The following is a 19,992-nucleotide window of genomic DNA, read 5'->3' as shown; positions in this document are numbered from 1 at the left end:
CTGGTTCATTGCTTAGTGCCCAGAGATAAAACAAGAACAGCTGTATAAATGGGTATAAATGTATGTAAAAAAAAAATAAAAAAAAATGGATATATTGTAACAAATGTAATTCGCCCTGGAAGCAAGAAGGCTGAACTCTTTTATGGAAGATAAGACTTAGACCAAGACCATGGATTTATGTGGCTTCACTGACCGGCCTCCTAAATCCACCGGCTGTTGAAATATCTCACCCCACTAAAACAGGTCTCCACCCTGCCGATTTCTCCTTCGCTCCGAGGTCCCCCTGGTGCTGGGAGCTCCCTCACATCACTGGACACTTTGTTTTGCTCTTCTCTTCCTGGTTGGCCTTCCTGCGAACCTTTTCTACAGGCAAGAATGACAAACAAACACAGGCACAGGCATGATAGAAAAAATCAAATTAAAAAACTGATCGTCTTTAAAGTACCAGGGAGCTTTTCTAAATCGAGTATATACGCCGAAGTCTGTGACGGGATGGTTCCCGGGGCGGTGCCGATCCCGTCAGGCTTTCGGTGACTGTGTTCAAGACCTGACGGTGTATTTACATGTAGATTACGAGGAGTAATTAAGGAGATGCCGGTTCAATTTGCACGAGGAGCTTAATTTTGACCTCTTCCAAAAAAGAAGCGCTGTAATATGATCTGTTTGCTGCTTTGGGATTACAGTGTTCAAAGACGTAGTGATAGGCATCGGACGCACTAGGACTTCTGCAGGAGGAGAGACGCCAACTCGGCAGGAGGGGTTGCCATGCTGATGTTACCCCCCCTTCAACCCCCCTTTGTTTATGACTTAATTGAGCTGATTTGCTAAGCCAGCCACCGTTGACCATCTTTCCCAGCTAGCAGGAGACTCATCAGGAGGCATATAAAACAATCCCTCCAGGACGCAATGTTGGGTACACTGGAGAGCGCCTGTGCCCAAGAAGCATGGTGTACGTTCACCCAGTCGCCCCTACCTGCCACTGGCCGGTTCCCTATGCCCACCAGGCCTTCGTACAGCTCCTTGACCGGGTGCTTCCCCTGGGTGGTGATGCCATGGAGCCAGACCAGCAGCATCCGGAAACCGTGCTCCTTATAGCTCTGCTGTCCTGCAAGGATACAGGCAGGATCTGGGATGACTGTTCCTGTTGCACAGCTTATAAGACCTCAAAGGAAAAGTGTAGTGTAGAGTAGTATAGTAGTTTTCTATTATATTATAGTTGTACTCTAGTATAGTAGTTGTTTAGTATAGTATTACTCTACTCTAGTGTAGTAAAGTAGGTGTCTGGTGTAGTACTGTAGAGTAGTAGTCATCCAGTGTAGAGTAGTTGTCTAGTATAGTAGGTGTTTAGTAGTACTGTAATGTAGAGTAGGTTAGTTGTACTCTAGTATAGTTTAGTATAGTGGGTGTCTAGTGTAGTATAGTAGTACTCTAGTGTATAATAGTGTAATAGCACTCTAGTGTAGTGTAGCAGTTGTGTAGAGTAGTATAGTTGTACTCTAGTATAGATTAGTATAGTATGTGTCTAGTGTAGTATTGTTGTGTTGTAAGTCGCCCTGGATAAGGGCGTTTACCAAGAAATAATAATAATAATAATAATAATAATAATAATAATAATAATAGTAGTACTCTAGTTGTGTAGTGTAGAGAAGAATAGTAGTTGTCTAGTATAGTAGTAGTCTGGTGTTGTATAGTAGGTGTCTAATGTAGAGTATTCTAGTGTAGAGTAGTCTAGGAATAGTCTAGTAGTTGCCTAGTGTGGTGTAGTATAGTAGTACTCCAGTGTAAAGTAGTATAGTAGCCGTCTAGTTTAGAGTAGTATAGTAGTATTCCATTATAGTAGTTGTCTAGTGAAGTGTAGTACTATTCTAGTGTAGAGTAGTAATCTAGTTTAGAAAGTGTAGTGTAACATTGTACTGTAGTGTAGAATAGTAGTTCTCTAGAGTAGTATAGTAGTAGTCTAATATAGTAGAGGGGCCACTCCTGCAGGGGCCACAGATGAGAGCACTATTCCTCAGTGACTGTCATGCCCGTTTACCTGCTGCCGCTCTAACTAGGCCTTTTTGTTCTCGCCACTGGCAAAAATTAATAACTAATTATTTTAAAAACACAAATTGCAAGCTACGGACTGCTCCATTTGTACTCTTTCTTTTCCCATTAAACGGTACTAAAATTAGCTTGCCCTGTATTAGATCTTTTTTCTTTTTCTTTCTTAATAGAAAGGTTTTTTGGGGGTCAAACGTGAGATGAATAATAATATCAATTTGCACCAATGAGAGGCTGATAAAGGGTGATATTTTGGGATTCTGTTACAGAATTTCAATCAACAATATATATATTTCTGCCTTCATTTAAGACTCAAATGCGAAGTCCATTCCATCAGACTGAAATATCACAACGGCCCGTCAAATTAAGCTTATTGTGATATTTCAGTCTGATGGAATGGACTTCGCTTTTGAGTCTAAAATGAAGGCAGAAATACCAACCGGTCCACTGGGCCTCAATGGCTTTGACGTGCGTTGCGGTGAACTGCCAGTAGTTGGCCAGTTTCTTCCACTCCCCCGGCTGCAAGTAGCGCTCGGCCAGCATCCACAGCACGGAGCGGACCAGCTTGGGCTCCTGCAGGTGGTCCAGGGTGAAGTCCAATTGGGTCTGTGTGTCCGGGCTGGGGGCAGCGTCCTGAACACACACAAACACACAAGAAATGGGGGATGGTAGGGTCTTACCGTGTTGCGGAAAACAGACGGAATCACGGAATTCCATAAAATGTACACAAAAGCGGTTTATATTTGCAAAGTATGTGTGTATATAAATGGCACCTCTCAGCCACCATACATGACCGCAATTTTAACGGTGTGATTAATAAGCACACTAAAAATCCTGCATTTGCATTTTTAATTTCGTTTGCTTCTATTAATTACATAGTGCCAACTTGTACCATTTTCTGCTGAAAAAACTTTTAATATTGATAGATTTTGTGCATTTCTAGCTTCGCTGTTGCTGTCAATGTGTGTAATACCAATGTATACATTACATTGTTATATATTAAAAACAAAACAAATTAAGTAAAGACATTTGGAAAATGGAAAGCTCTAAATTCAAGAAAAAACTAATAATGGAGGTGAAGAAATTTAAGGGGCATTTGATTTCTCATACTGAACTAAAGCTTAAAAATGGAAAAAGTCAGATTGAGCTAAATATTATTTGATTAAAGGATTTGCTTAAGAAGAACAGTGAGACCCCACTGGACCAGGCCTGGGGACCACTGATCTATCCTCTCCGTATAATATAAAATCATACCATTGCTTGCTGTTTTTTTGTTCTAAGCTCTCAATTACTTAATTGAACCCTAAATCAGAGCCTTTTAATTATGTTAAACAGTAGGGGATTTAAGTGAAGTATAAAATTGTATACAGAACTTATTATATTAAAGCACTAACGTTTTATCAGTTACACAATTATTACTTCAATTAATGGTTAAATTAAGTAACTGAGAGCTTGGTTGGAACAAAAACCAGCAAGGTAGGGGCTCCTAAAACACAAAGATTTAATGTAATATTGAATGTTTTATATGAACCCTTGAACTTAAGACCTGGGACAAGCTTTAAATTGGTTCAGATGAGTCATTAGTTTGTTAGTCAGAGGGACGCCCATGGAGAGAATGGGTGGACGGAATTATCTACACTAATTCTACAAAATACAGACATTCATTACCAATAATTAGGGTGACTGTGCTGCTCCCTGATACCTGGGTTTTATGTTTTCCTTCCAGAAACTCCAAGAGACGAGCACAGACTTCATTACACATCTGCAGAGGGGAACGCTGAAATCTAATAGTGCTTCCTGACAGACCTTTCGAAGTGTCCTGGTGGATTATGGGCTTGTGCCGCTGTTTATTACAGCTGGGACACAATTTCCAAGTGCTTCTTCCATTCACTCATTCATTCACTCGTTCATTCACTCTCTCAGCCATTCATTCGTTTGATTGTGTCTTCCTACCAGCTTCCATTTGTAGAAACGCTCTGCTTTCAGGATCACGTCCACCATGTTGGTGAAGCACCCCCTGATCGCCACGTCGAGGGGCGTCTTGCCTTGCTGTGGAGAAATGGGACACTTGACTCTTCTGAGCGATGCTGGGGTGGGAGAGGCCTATGAGGGCGGGGTTGATTTATGGGCATGGCTCACCCACCTTATCTCGCAGATCCAGGTCAGCATCAGCTATCAGAAGCATTTCCATGATCTCTAGTCTTCTGAACTCAGCGGCCATGTGAAGAGCAGTCTGTTTGTTCTGGAGGGGATTTGACACGTTTACACCCACATACTTCAGTTGCTGGGGTTCCGTCTGTCTTTATTGATTGGAGTACCTTGGTCACCTGTGGTCTTTCAAAGCAAGGGTCTACAACAAGGCCGGCCGCATCTTCTAGCTTTTATCCCAACCTAGCTCTCACTAACTCAATTAGCTTTGATTTAGCTGATTAAGTGGATCAATTATATACTTCCTTCCAGGCTTCCAAGTGGTGGGGCCGGTGTCAAAATTATAAAATATTGCCACGTGCTACAAAAGACCCACTTGTTTAACTGATCAAAACAAAACTGTTAACCTAGTCTTGACACACGGCCAGTTGGAACCGAAAAAGGAACACACCATGGCCTAAACAGAGGGTTTGGGACACCTGCTCTACATTGCCCGGGTAACAGATCAGTCACAAAACTAGAGGGGAAGGAAGTTCATGATCTGAGCAATGCATGCTGGGAACTGCTACTTACCCTGTCCCTGGTGTTGAGGTCACAGCCAGCCTCCATGAACAATTGGACTATGTTGGGAGCGTTGTTCACCACAGCCAGGTGAAGAGGAGCCACCTGGGCCAGGATGGTCATGTTGATAGAAAGCAGAACTTACTCCTATCTTTCTGGTTAAGGTTCCCATACCATGCAATGATGTTAAATGACAGTACGCTGTCGATCAGGAATGCATATAAGAAAGTTTACAATAGAGGAGGCCATTCGCCCCATCGTGATCTTTTGGTGTCCATTAATAAGTAAGTGATCCAAGGATCCTATCCAGTCTGATTCTAAATGTTCCCAAATTTTCAGCTCAATCACATCGCTGGGGAGTTTGTTCAGATTGTGACGCCTCTCTGTGTGAAGAAGTGTCTCCTGTTTTCTGTCTTGAATGCCTTGAAGCCCAATTTCCATTTGTGTCCCTGGGTGCGTGTGTCCCTGCTATACCATCTCTAAGCTATTCAGTCTTCTAAGTAGATAGAGGCATTGCATATCATTTTCTGAAATATAATCAGTATTCTCAAAAAAGCTTAGTCTTTTATCTAGGAATGTGCCTAGAACAAGGTTAGGGATAGGGTGCCAGACTAGGTGTAGGGTCAGGGTTTACACATATGATCGACATCAGAACTCAGTGGAAGTTTATAAGGCATTCATATGTTATTCCTGTGGGATTCCTACATGTATTCAGAATTGTGCATTGTTACGACACACACACACATTATGAAGCTGTGCAGTGCTGTTGACAGCGAAATCCACGTGACACAGCAGACAGATGAATCATAAGCTCTGTAGCTGCTATCTGATTAGTACTGATACCCACCTGTGACTTCAAACCCCTTTAACCAGTTCTGCCTGTACAGCGCAACTGCAGCACAATCCGTATGATATCCGTATATCCAGAGTCAATCCGTATGGGAACAAACCAAAAGCGAATGTGGGAAAATGCTCTTTATTAGCCGAGATGGAAACAAAACTACAAAGCAGGATCCAACAGAAATCACATTAACAACAGCTGGAAAAGTTACTTTTAAAGGTTATATTTATAAATTATAAATTAGAATAAAATGTTGTTCCAATTAGAGGCTAATGAGCCAATTAGAGGCCGATGAAGGCGAGATCCAATCGGGGAAGCAGCGCGGCTCTCTCTGCTGGCGTGGCAGTATATATAATTTGCTGGAGTTAAACGGTATTAGAGTCAAACAAACAATAATAAAGCAATTAATAAGGCTTTTACACAGCTGTTTTAAGTATCCTACAGTTGCCACAACCAACTGTCCTAATCAGTTATATATGGCTGAATTATTAGAGTTATAGTCTCAAATGAATGTATCAATTAATATTTGATATTTTTCTTTAATAATACATCATATGTGTGTGTATATATATTTATAGAGCCTACCTATGTATATGTATGTTATATGGCTCCACAATAAGTTTTTTGTACTCATGCACTTTTTACAAAACGCCTGTGGTGACATGCGCATGCGTATTGGCAAATACTAATTGTGTTAAAATAGCACAACACGTTATAATGCTACATTAGCACAGTCGATATTATTTTTTCTTCAGAATTATTTGTTGTTTGTGGATTTAAATCTATAGATGATTGTGTTTGAACATAAATGTGTGGCACGAAAAGAAACAGCTATGGCTAAATTGCATTTCCCATTGCACTATTTTTTCCAAATGAGCCCAAAACCTATTTTTCACTTTTAGCCACTGGGGGGAAGGGGGTGTACAGACGAAGTGATGGGACTGCGACGACGGGGTGACTACAAGACGGGCGACTGGGGCGAGAGACTCCTGGGGCATGAGGCAATCCTAATTGGGTGACTGGGGCGACATTGGTTCAACATCTAGGGGCGGGGCTATGTGGCCGCCATTTTGCACACACTAGCCACTCACAGGCCGGGCTTGAAAGAGGCGGCGGAGATACGGGATGTGGTCTTTGGTGTCTCCAGCTGTGGTGCGCTGGTTAGACCCCTCACCTTCGTGGACGTGTTCACTTCAGCACCGCCCTCCAGAAGCAAGCGGCACACCTCTCCGTGACTTCTCTCTGTCGCGAAATGCAGAGCCGTGTAGCCCGACTAGAGAACAGGAAACGCATCATAAGCAGTGGCCAGCGTTAGAGAGGAAGTGCACAGGGGAGCAAGAGCTCAATAAGCAAATCAGTGCATTTTAATTTGTACAGCACCCTTCACAATCCTTGAGAAACAGGGACGGATCTGAGGGGTCCCATCCGCACTCACACTGCTCAGGGCGTGGACGTCACAGCCGGAGCTCAGGAGGGCCTCCACGCACCACAGGTGGCCGTTCTCTGCAGCCAGGTGCAGAGCCGTCTTCCCCTCCTGCAAGACAGTGCAGCCTCGTCAGCCCATGATACAAAGCACCTGAGTCCTCGGTGTTTTGTATGGTTTAAGTTAGAAACACTGGGAGTCAATAGCTGTCTGGAAAAGAAGTAGTCACATCACCTGTTATTTCCAGGTCTTAATTGGTTACTAATTGGAAAAGTCATAAAAAGCAGGAACCAGGCCAGCCCTTCTATGAACTTTACTAATGGGGCCTTTTTCCCGATGCAGGGGTTCCATTAACTGTGTGTGGCTCTGTGTTATTCCATGCAACCCCTCCAAGCTACCTGGTTCTTGGTGTCAGGGTCCACATCATGCAATAAATCATACACCACCGAGGAGAAGCCCGATCTGGCCGCCAGGTGAATGCTGCGGTTGCCTTCCTGGATTAAATCAAGAATGACAACATCAGTCGTTTCGTTTTATTCTTTTTACATTTAAGTCTCATGTTCTTGGGGATCAGGATCAGCCAAGCGTGGGAGCTCCTCGACAAGCCAGAATTAGATGCTTGGGCTTGTTCCATAGATCGGTGTTTCTACGGTGATTGAATGAAGAAGCTGTTTGTTTCAGGAGTGCAGGAGAAGGTGTCTGTTTAAATCAATCACTCGATCAGATAGCACTGAGCTAAACATCAGTTAAATCCAGTGGCCGAAAGCAGGAAGCATTTTTTGGATGCGCTTTGCAGTAATGGCTGCAAGTTTCGAATGTATTAAGTAATGTGTCAATACCAGGGGAATATTGGCTGAATATCTCGTGCACTTCCTCTAAGATCTGAAGCTCAGGGTAGCAGGGTACCTTGTCTGCCATGTTGATGTTGCTGCCGTGGTGGCGAAGACACTGGGCCGTGTGCAGGTGCCCTTTCTCGGCTGCCAGTAGGAGGGGCGTCCTGCCAAACTGATACAACACACACATTCATTCATACACAGACACACACACACAGTAAAACCATGGTACCATCTTCCTTTAAACCAGTTCAGTTCTACCCTACCCTACTGGGATTTTGTTCCAACCCAGCTCTCAATTACTTAATTTAACCTTAACCTTGAAGTAACAATCTGTTTAAATTTGACTTTTAAAATTGTGTAATAAGAGAGTTGGTTGTTTAATAATTTCTTTATACAATTCTAAACTTAACTTAAAACCCCTACTGTTTAAACTCATTACAAGTCTCTGATTTAGGAAACTATTTGTTCAATTAAGGGTTCAATTAAGCAATTCAGAGCTCGGTTGGAACAAAAATCAGCAGGGTAGGGGCTCCTCCAGGACAGGGCTGGGGACCACTGGTCTAAACTCTCAGGATTCTTCACCGGACAGTGAGTACAGTGGAATCCTCTCACCTGGTCAGGCTGGTTGAGGGACGTGTCCTCCAGGTCGTCCAGGATGTACTGAACGATGTCCAGATGTCCTTTCGCTGCGGCACAGTGCAGTAAGCCCAGGCCGCTCTGACAGAGGGGACAAACAACACACTCCCTGACAATTCGCTGGCAAATATCCCATTATACTCCGTTCAATACTCCTATCTATAGTGACGATAGAAGAGACACTATACAAAGTTGTGAGTTATTTCTATAATTTCTCTGAGTTGTATTTGTTCTGTAAGATCTGTTTTTCAATCTCCTGTAGCCCCAGTGCGTCTTACCCCACTCCAGAGTTTTTACCGTGTTTCTGTGCGCCACCGTCGTCCCGGCGTTGACCAACACCTGCAGGACCCGGAGGTGCCCAAACCAGGTGGCGTAGAGAGCCGGGGTCATTCCATACTGGGAGAGGGGAGAGACGACAGATACCATCACATAAACCTAGTCCTCCCAGGAGCTTGAGCATGCAGGGCAAACAAGGAATGCGTGTATGTGGTTGAAATAATAATGGCACCAAGGTTACGATCTCACGCCCCGGGCCGCCTTACCTTATCCTCTCTGTCCACGTCAGCGTCGAAATCCACCAGTAAGCGCAGAGCCTGCTCATGCCCTTTGGCTGCCGCCCAGTGCAGTGCCACCCGATCCACCTGCCAGGCGACACGGAGCAGAGCGGTGAGGCTACCGAAAGCAGCGAGGGTCAGCTTAACCCCTGGCATGCATCAGGGGTCTGCGTTGAGAGCTGGCTCTCCCTGAATGCCTGTAGAGAGCCTCCCGGTAACTCACCGAGTCAGCGGTGTTGACTTTCACGTCGTTCTTGAGCAGGGAGAGGATGGCTGCTGTGTCGTTGCATTTGGACGCCTGGTGTAGCTCCCACTCCATCCCCAGCACTGCACACACGACAAAGACCCTGGCCAAGTTACACAGTGGTGTCCGCTCACTGTCCACCCACTGTCCACCCACTGTCCACCCACCCAACCACTGTGCTCTCGCAACATTCAGACTTCAGATGAGAGGAGAAATGGCTAAATCTCTCTTATCTATTATATTTCTTAGCAGATGTCAATTACAACATTTACAATATATCAGATTATTTTTACATCCAATTACCCCCTTTATACAGCTGGGTTTGTACTGGTGCATTCTGGGTACAGTGCCTTGCTCAAGGAAAACAAACTTGTAACTTGCTTGTATGAGCTTCTACATACATGTACACGTCAGTCTCATAAAGTTTATGACTCTGCGTATGTACAATGTCGAAGATGTTATCTTAATGGTGATCGGTTGTGTTTCCGTTGTATTATTTGTTTCTTTTGCTAGATAAATAACAAAACAAGGTGCGTCACTCACACTTATGGTCCAGTTCTGAAGGTTCATCCACCATCCTCGATCGTGCGTCGAGCGTTTCTCGTCTAGGAGTGAGAATGAAATCGCCTCGTTGAAGATATTCGGGGTTTGGCCGGATTGCAAAACAGGATCGATGGGTTTTTGCAGACCGTTGTCCTGCGAACACAAGGCCTCAGATGTGTTTTCTCTTCCCAGAAGTCTTTCTAAAACAGTGCAGTTGGTGGTTTCCTTGTGCCGAAACTTGCGCTACTGGTTCCCATGCAAAGTAACTGTTTAGTATTCAGCAGATGAATGCTTCAAGGTTCTCTCGGGCTGCAAGTACTTGCTGTTCCTGAGAGATTAGCAACTAAGACCTCAAGTTATTCTGGTTCTCTTCCTCTCTCGCTATTCCTAAGGGGTCTTATCTTCCTTTCTTCCCCCTTTTCTGATCCCCTCTCGCATCTCACTGCTATCTCCTCCTGGGTGCCCTCACATCACCTCCTACATAACCTGTCCAAACCTGACCACCTCTGTCAATATCAGTCCGTCAATACACCCTGGCAGTTATCCTTGGTTCCACTAGAGGGTACCACTGACCATGTTTCTGCTCCCATCTCCCTCTTGTGTGCTTATGCTCTCACTTCATGGCTACTCGATATAGACACCGCGTACTGGGATTGTGTGGGGGCTGAAGCAGGAGTCCCAGGAGCAGTAGAGAGCTAATGAAAAGACAACTGAACTCGGGGCATTGGTTAAACTAGATTAATTCTATGCCTCTTTGTTCACGTCAAGAATCTCGAGACCGTCTCTGTAAAATGATGTCGATTTTGCAAGATATGTGCGGTAAAATGGAAAGTTTTAATCCACGGCGTTTACATTTTTAGAATCGTCGCAAAACGCAGTCAATTCCCCAGGCACCCAAAAAACAACTAACTGAAATAAGCCTAGCCAATCAATTCACTTTAGTGCTTTCTGTGAATTAGTGCTTTTCTGTTTTTACCTTCCAACTTTTAATCTGGATAACAGTGATATTTTCTGATCTGTCTTTACTTTTTCTGGATTTTATTATATATTATTTATTATTATGTCATCGCTCAGTGTCACCCATTCAGGAGATGCTGGGAGATAAGGAACCCTCCAGGAAACAATCCGGATCAGTTTAAACTCCGATTGGAAAACATGGGGATGATTCTCAATCGGGGATCTGAGACGTACAGAGACCGAATATAGGATATATTGTTTTCACAGCGTATAACGCTGGTCAGAGTCTGTCTAGGAGCTGTTGTAGACATAGAATGACTTGACCTTTAGTTTCCAACCACCATTTTAACCGGGAGCATCTCTGGTGGTCTTTGTTGAAGTAGTGCTTACATTGTCTCAGTCTTATAGGACGGAGGGTGGGATTACCTCATATGCGTAAAAGGATTTGACAGGTGTTAAGGTTGACATGGGAAAACACGCATGGTGCTATTGGTCGAGGGGATTTCAAAACATACGTATTGTCTCATTGGACATAAAGGCCAGACCGACCCGCCGGACCCCCGTGCAAGGACTTGTACTCCATCTTGATTTCTGAGTAGGAGAAAGCAGCTCCTCAATTAATTAAACCATGATACGGTACAGGTTTGCACTTGGAGATTTGGGTCAGTCAAAGTGTTGCTTTATTCTAACCCAAAGTTTCCCTTAGAGCCTGTTTTTATTGCCTCTCTCTCAGTCTCATACGAGGAGTCAGTGGGCGACTGGGGGATGGGTCTCAGATCTTTAATTACAGAATGTATAGCTAATTACACGGGTTCCCCTGGTCTTAATCAGCTGCTGATTGAAAGATGCTTATTAAAGCCACCAGGAGGGGGAGAAAGAGGAGAAAGAGCGGGGAAGGGGACAAGGAGAAAGGAAGGGAGGTGAGAGGGAGAAAGCAGGGGAGGGGAGGGAGAGAGAGCAGGGGAGGTAGGGGAGAGGGAGAGAGTAGGGGAGGGGAGGGAAGAGAGGAGAGGGAGAGAGCAGGGGAGGAGAGAGGGAAGAGAGGAGAGGGAGAGAGCAGGGGAGGGGAGGGGAGAGAGCAGGGGAGGAGAGAGGGAAGAGAGGAGAGGGAGAGAGCAGGGGAGGGGAGAGGGGAGAGGGAGAGAGCAGAGGTGGCAGGCCACACACAACATGTTCAGAGATGTGCAGGAGCCCAGCTCTGAGACTCCCTGAGGGGATCATAACTCATCCGCAGTTAAAACGGTGACGCATTCCGCCGTCAACAGGGCGATTGTGTGGCCCCGACCCGACAGCTGGCCGGCTCCTGCTCCCTCTCCAGCGACACACAGACCAGGCCTGTGTCCAGCCGGCCCCTCTGAAGAGGCCCTTGTCAAGCAGGCTGGCAGACAGGGGGCCGGGGGGGCGGCTCTTTGGATCGCCTCCTCTGTGCTGGTGACAATGCAACTCTGTCCTGATCCCTGTCCGTCTCAGAACCATCGCTGTCCCAAACAGGCCTGCCAGTGTCCGTGACGGAATGTCCCGTCTGAAGGAGGCGGTCTGTGACCCCACGGCCGCCCCACGTCACCCCTCACAGCCACGCCGAGAAAAAACACGTGACGAATCGCAAAAGAACTGACATTCGCTGTTCATTCATTCGTTTTTGCCCACTCGGGGCAGCTTTCCATGACCGCCTCTGTTGTTTATGATCTGTCGGCCGGCACATCCATATTATACTCGCTTCTGATTAGAAAATAACGCTGAGTCTGATGTATAACAACCTGAACTTGCAGGTGTCTGAGCCACCACAGGGGTCACTCATGCTCAGCCAATCGCGCTGGATTGTATAGGACAATCAGAAACCCAATTTACCAATTAGACTTTCCTATTACAAGCACAGGTAGGTCTTGAGGGGACGCCAGAAGGTGGTCAGGGACTGTGCAGTTGTATCGTACCTCAGTCTGTGCTTTTTACATGGTATGTGTGATTATTCTATAGAATAATATAATACTGAAATTCTGCTTATTAGAGTTTGGTTTGTGTATATTTGTGTTTTTTTTTTAATTAAAGGTAAATTAAGGCACACAAGTCATGGGATTTGGGCTGCTGTGGAGCGGTTGTTTTATTGTGAGCTCAGGAATGCTTACCAGTGAAGACCGTTGTGTCTCTTAATATAATACGATTGTTTCCATAGCCCTGTGAAATCCTGCCCAGTTGACTCCTTCACATATCTGTCAGCTTCCCTCTCTGACCTCTGTCTCATTTCCCCAGCTAGACCTGGACTGAGAGGGAAGTGGGAGTGAGTGACTCAAACTAAGGAGGAACACGGTTAATTAGCAGTTCTTGGCCCTGCTTTTGTGCGTTTAGAGACGACAAAAGCACACAGAGGAATGGACAGTACTCTCCGAAGGGTGTGTGTGAGTGAGTGATTCAGCAAGTGTGTGTTTCAGTACTAGCTAAACATGGCAGTGATGCACAGAGAGATCAGACTAGCCCTCCACCAATCCATTTATGGATCCCAGTCGCCAATGTAAAACAAGAGGTGGCATTTCATTGGATAACAAACATACCAACCAACCAACCATCCAAGACAGTTAGACTCCTTTTTAAGTTTTATACAAGATTCTGTACTGAGGTTTGATTAGAAAAATACTCTCTCCCTCCCTTTCTCTTCTCTACTCTCCTCTCTGTCTCTCTCCCCTCACTCTCCCTCTCTCCCCCCTCTCCCTGCCCCTATCCCTCTCTCCCTCCCTTTCTCCCTTCTCTTCTCTCTTCTCTCTCTCTCTGCCCTCTTACGCTCCCTCTCCCCTCTCTCCCTGCCCCTCTCCCTCTCTCTCTATCTCTCCCTTTCCCCCTCTCCCTGCCCCTCTCTCTCTCTCATTCTTTCTCTTCCCCTCTCCATCTCTCCCTGCCCCTCCCTCTCTCTCTCTCTCTCTCTCTCTCTCCCCCCTCTCCTTTCTCCTCTCACTCTCTCCTCTCTCTCTTCCCTCACACTCACACAGCAGTGCAAATGGGCCTGGGCTGCCAACTGCCACAACTCAAGTCTCAAATTAACATATTAAAATGAGCGCCTACCCACGCTGTGACACACTCTCCTGTCCCCTGGGGCCCTGTTCTACGTCAGCGTCCCACTGAGCTACAAGAATGTACAAGGGCGAGCTGGCGCTTACTGGTGCGTTGCCTGTTCCCTTTTGTGCCTGGTGTTGTGCCACGAACACATCAGCTGACAGGGAATGGAGAAGGTCAGCTCAGCACTGACACAAAGACACAGACAGCCATTGTCAAGTTTGTGAACAAAGTTTTTTTTTTTCTTCCTCTAGCCCTGGAGATGTCTCAGTACCAGGACAGTAAGAAAGTTCCCAGGTGTGTCAATGCAACCGTGCATCTGTGTAGCAGTCTCCCATTGTATACGTCTTATTAAATATTAAATTAAAAACACAACAATAAATGCACTGGCTGTGTGAATACAGCTCCCCTTCATTTCTACTGGTTACACAAAGGCGGTGAGAGTGTCTGATTGCCTTCATACAGCACGTCTTAAATCGGCTCTCTGGTGCTTGCCGATGACATCACGGCTGCGTTTGTGTTACAGTGATGTTAATAATTGGACCTTTTTTTTATATTAAGAGACACAATGGTCTTCACTGGTAAGTATATCACCTACAGATGTGTTCAGCTTGCCACTTGCTGTCGAGTACATAGAATACCGGTTTATAATTATAATAATTAAAATGAAACCAGTAATCAACCAGGGAAGAATTGCATGCTGGGAACTATTGTATCCCACAGTGCCACACTCACACGCCAATAACCTGAACAGATCGCCTTTGTCATAGCGCTTCAGCTTAGTCATTACCCCTGCCCGGCTCCATCCCATCAACCCCTTGGCGCTCTGAGTGCCATGGTGCGCCACAAAGGGGGCAAATCGTACAAACTCATTGCCACTCGGGGTGGGTGACAGGGAAGAAGGAAGACAAGGGAGGCTGATCTGAGCTGCTTAGGGGTGTCCAACCAGAACCGTTGCTTTGCCGTCTCAGCCTGTGCCGTCCCCCCCAGCACCCGGGGATGCAGGCTGGCAGGATTACACGTGGCGTCGTTGCTCTGTGGCTTGGTGTGGTGCTGACTAAGCCCCCCATGGGGAATCACACATCCGTCTTCATTCACTAATCCTCGTAGGAGGCTGCACACACACACACACACACACACACACCGATTCAGATTACACGTTCGATCTCACTGTAAACTGAGCCGGCGTGCTAGCCTGGGCTTATTATTTACACCCCCAATCCGAAGAAAAGAACCCACCCAGGGATCCCAGAGGTCCTTAACGAACAGAAACTCCAGAGCAATCTTGTTACAGACGTTCACCTCAGGTACGGGCCTGGCGTCGGGCACACCGAATCGATGGCTGCCTTCGGGACAGAGAGGAAGAGGGAGTGTGGGGGTGTAGAGTGGCTCAGTAAAAAAAAAAAATGCTATTACAGACTGCAGGCCGGACTCCATTGGCCCGTAATGGGAACCCTGGCCCGAGTTTCCTATTTCCTACCTTTCAATTCACAATACTTGTGGGCATGGCTTACAGTCCAAGATGGCTGTATATTGATCAGCATATTTGCCGAACTGGATTTCAAATCTGGGTATTGACCTATAAACTGGCTGAAAATGAAATCAAACCATTGCTGTTGAGAGTGGGGGAGAGGGAGAGAACAGGAGAGGGGTGAGAGGGATGGAGGGAAAGAGAGAAGGAGGTGGAGAGAGACAGAGGGAGAAAGGGAGGGAGGGAAAGAGTGGGAGAGGGAGGGAAAGAGGGAGAGGGGGAAGAGAACGAGGGACAAAAGAGGGAGAAAGAGGGAGAGAGGCAGAGAGGGAGAGAGGGATGGAGAGGGGGAAAGAAAGAGAGAGAGGTGGGTGGAGAGAGGGAGAAGGAGAGAAATAGAGAGACAGAGGGAGAGAAAGAGAGGAAGAGGGAGGGATGGAAAGAGGGAGAGAGGGGCAAACCGAAATGGTAAAAACAGTTAATTCCCAAGATAATATGGATCTGTTGATTTGAGAACATGAGTTCAAAAGCAGATAAATCAATCAGTTGTTTCACATTATTATTATTATTATTATTATAATTATTATTATTAATCAATTATGTTGATTCATCTTTTTTAAATCCTGTCACATCGTAAATGTGCTGTAATCACAAGCAAAGCACCGGAGAAGTAATGAACCCAACGGTACAGCGCCGGGCACAGCTGGAGTTACGAGGGGGAAGAGAGCGGTTTCTAGGTTCTGCCCTGAAAAATGCCAGTCTGCTGCCCAGCCACCTACATCGCCAACCCTTAATACCAACTCAGCCCCAGGGAGAAAAGCTCTCTCTCTCTTTGTCTTACTCCTCTGTAATCTCCTCCCCCCCCCCTCACCCCATTCCCTCTCTCTCTCCCTCTCTCTCTCCAGTGTATCCCAGCCAGCCAATGAGAGCGCTGAAGCTCCTCCATGCCTTATATGGTAAATCTGGGCTGATAAGGGCAGGCTTTACCAGCAGCACTCAGCAGCGGTGTGTGTGTCTGTGACTGCGAATCCCTGTGTCTTGAGTGACTGCGCGTGTCCCTCGTTGACGGGGGATTCTGGGGAAACCACATGGCGGGGGGTTGGGGGGGAACCCAAGGCACCAACTCCCTCCCTCGGCACAGGAACATGGATACAGGAACGGGCAGAGAGAGAGAGAGAGAGAGAGGAAAAGCTGTGAGCAGAAAACCTCAAACTCTCCCAGGCAACTCTTCTCAAATTCACACGCAGGCAAACTCCCTGCCTTTCTCACCTACAGACCTGTGTCAGCACCCTGACAGGATAGAGTAACACAGACACACACGCAAGTACAGTCACTGTCCAATCATGTTCCGGTTAGGACGGGACCCCACGACTTCACACAGACATCAAAGAGGGTGTGGAGGAATATTTTTCACAATCCCCCACTCTGTGACGAGTAGAACACGCTCAGGGTCCAGCTGAGCCCGGCGACGCACTTTACATGCCCTGTGTGCGAATGAACAGTGCGTCTCACTGGCCATCTGCCACCAGTCAACCTATATTGCCTTCCTGTACTGTAGGTAGTAGATCCAGTATTGGGAAGCTGGGGGTGGGCGTGGCCTGCGTGATGGTGATGCGGACATCAGCTGATGACTTTGATTGGATGCATCACAATCGCCAGTAACTACTGGGATGTAATGACTCAAGAGGCAATATAGGGTCTTCCAGTATAAACTTGTGACCAATTCCTCTCCTTTTGTACCATTTTCCCCTTTTCCACATGAGTTATACTCCCTGGACCTGTCAAATTTGGAGCACAGAGGTTTTCAGGTGCTGTTCCTGGGATGAAGTGAAACACACACACACACATACACACACACACCCTTGGTCCCGCTCCACTGACCCAGCTTTGCTGACACAGACTCCCAAGGCAGACGCTGAAGACGAAGCCGGAGCAAAGCAGACAGCTGGGTAACTGTCCCACCCTGGGGAAGCCTGACGTTTAACCCCGGCGCCGCGCCTCCTGTTACCCACCCATTCACCACGGCCACGCTCTAGCATCTCCATGGCAATTGAACCGGATCTCCCCAGAGTGCAAAACCAGGACACCAGATCCGCCTGGAGAATGCAGTCCCCCACACACACCCGAGTCCCACTGCGGACTGCACGTTTCACTGTGGCTCACCTGGACCAGCAGAAATATAGCCTGATGAAAAGGGCTATATATCTGAGAAACCATAACACAAGGAGACAACTCAAGGATAATGTGGCTTTCGGAATATTTTTTCTTTTCTTTTTTTGACAGCCGGATCAGGTAAAACACTCAGTGCTTTTGTGAAGGGCGCGCATCTCTCACATGAAAGCTCACACAAACAAAAGTTGAAAATAGAACAGTCATCAATAGGACCAGAAATAGGTTTTCTATGAATTCTATGTATAGGCCAGTCAAGATACATTTATATCTCATCTTAGCAACGCAGGCTTTGAGATAAATATTTTGTCAAGTGCTCGTTCCGCGGCACGCTCTACTTCTGTGGCTTTTGTTTTGTTTTTGTGTTGGCCTCAATATAGGGCTTCAGATCTTTGCTGGGCAGGAGGTGGCTGTTGGTTCTGAGGTTTTTCTGTGGCACGTTGTTGCATGCCAGCATCGCAGGGTTTTAGCATGCATTTACGGTGGAGATTAAGCAGAATTCAGTCTAGTAAAGTACAAAATAAAATAGAGAGCGATAGAGGCAGAGAGGGAGAGAGAGGAAGAACTGCTTTCTATAATCCAGGGATATGGGCACCACCCTTGAAACGTTCCTGAATAGTTACCCGAATGGGGTGAGGAGAACGATCTGTGCTTGGATTAGGTCACACACCAATAACGAGATAAGGAGACAGTCTGAGTCACGCTCTCTTTTTCCCACATCGATGGCTGCAACGGGGACAAAAAGTCTCTCTCTTTCTTCCGCAATTCTGAAGGAAAAAAACTAAAAAAATCCCACTCAGGGCCACTCGAACCCAGCTGCGTCAAACTCCAGTCCCGGGTCTTGGGGATTCTGGGGTGTTCCGGTTGTTGTCCCGACTCTAAGATCCTTAACTGGTCTTATTAATTTGTGAATCGGATTAATTGAACTTCCCACAGAAATAGTCTGTGTCTTAAATAAGCCTAACTTGAGAAAAAAAAAAAAGGCTAATTATCAAGTATCAGAGCTCGTGTTGGAACAATTACCCAGAAGCCACTGCGGCTGCCCCCAGGAACAGTCTGCCACCCCCATTCTCACCCATCTCAAACTAAACACTACCAGTCAATATTAACCAGCTGAGCCAATGTTACACCGACGCGTAGATAAGGAAATTAGGGCTGCGGATTCCCATTGTTAACACCAGGCCGCCCTCGTGGGATCCCCTGCTGTTCTACAGGGCGATCCGAGCCGTCGCACTCGAAGTAGGCCTCCACAAAGCCTCGCTGGTCTCCTGGGACTATAAGACCATCTGCAGCCAGATGAGATCTACCCAGGAGACCAGCAGAATAGAAGATTTTCCTCCCGAAACCTGCCGGAATATCTGGGCTAATGCTATGCATGTTTGCCTCACAAATATGCAGAGAGATGTCTCCTGGATGTACAGAAGGGGTTCAGCCCTGTTTGAGACCTGCCTCTACAAGGGCTGCCTGGGAAAGGAGTCCGAGGCTCACATTTTTAAGCAATGCCCCTCTGCTTGCAGGGTCTGGCTTCTGTTCTGTCCGTTCCTCCACAGGTTTGCTGTTCCTGCGCAGACGACCGCCCAGCAGATCGTGTTTGGACCCCACAGAGGACTTACAACATCTACCCTGAGGTGCTGGTGGCTTGTATTCTGCGCGGTGAAATACGCCCTGTGCAAGGGACGGAGCAGGAACCGGACCCGAAGGTCATCGCATGGAGGGGCATGACCCTGGTGAGAGACCATGTCAGTCTGGAGATCATCAGAAGGGTAAGGAGGAAGCCTTCAACAACTGGAATATCCAAGATCTGGGGGAGCTTAAATCCCATGATGGGACCCCACCTCCAGGGACAGATACAGATTCTTTTAAATTATTGTATTTTTAAATAATATGATGGTTTTACTGAAATTAGTTGTTTTTAAATGCACTTGATGATTTGTTATTGTTTTGATTGTTTGGTAGTTTTGTTTGTCTGATGCATTGGCCGTTTTGGTTTTGTTTTCATTCCTAACATGGTTTTTATGTTCTTTAATTTGTTTAATGCATTTACCGTTCTTTTACATTGCATCAGTTTTGTTTTGAATTGCTTTTTTAAGTTTATGAATTTATGAACTATGTATTTGGTTCTTTTTGGCTTTGTTTATTGCTCTGATGAAGATTTATTTCCGAATTTTAATGTTTAGACAATTTTAGAACTCATAAGAATTAAAATTTGGAATGTTTTTATTTTGTTATGTAAAACACTCAACCCAATAAACAGTATTCCCATTGCTAACAAAAATATGATATCCAAGTGTATTTGAATATCGGTGCCACTCTTACCTTCTTTTTAACCTTGTTAGTCAATAATTTCTATAGAAGCCGAAGCTTCAAGGTACAAACCTCACCCCCATCTCTCTGCATGCAAAACCCATGCAAAGAGGCCTGCAGACAAAAAGTGAGCAGATGAGCAACACCCACAAGGATGCAAAAAAAACAGCCTGTTTAATAGTGAAAAACACAAGTGTCGATGCCTGGGTTGTATTTCTCC

General features: G+C 46.0%; 1 protein-coding gene across 1 annotated transcript; it reads right to left on the bottom strand.

The window, feature by feature from the left end:
* Positions 1–301: 301 nt before the first annotated feature.
* On the bottom strand, positions 302–9,361 carry LOC136767363 (ankyrin repeat and death domain-containing protein 1A-like). Its single transcript, XM_066721131.1, has 14 exons — positions 9,266–9,361; positions 9,031–9,129; positions 8,786–8,884; positions 8,465–8,569; positions 7,923–8,021; positions 7,415–7,510; positions 7,029–7,127; positions 6,768–6,866; positions 4,765–4,857; positions 4,187–4,285; positions 3,997–4,092; positions 2,484–2,649; positions 974–1,105; positions 302–363 (listed from the first exon to the last, which is right to left on the bottom strand). The coding sequence occupies exons 1-14, from the start codon at positions 9,359–9,361 to the stop codon at positions 302–304; spliced, it is 1,440 nt and encodes a 479-aa protein (XP_066577228.1).
* Between the last annotated feature and the right edge of the window lie 10,631 nt (positions 9,362–19,992).

This window comes from Amia ocellicauda, chromosome 14 (genome assembly GCF_036373705.1).
Source record: "Amia ocellicauda isolate fAmiCal2 chromosome 14, fAmiCal2.hap1, whole genome shotgun sequence".
In the NCBI taxonomy this organism is placed as follows: Eukaryota; Metazoa; Chordata; class Actinopteri; order Amiiformes; family Amiidae; genus Amia; species Amia ocellicauda.
This window is presented reverse-complemented; position numbering and strand designations above follow the sequence as displayed.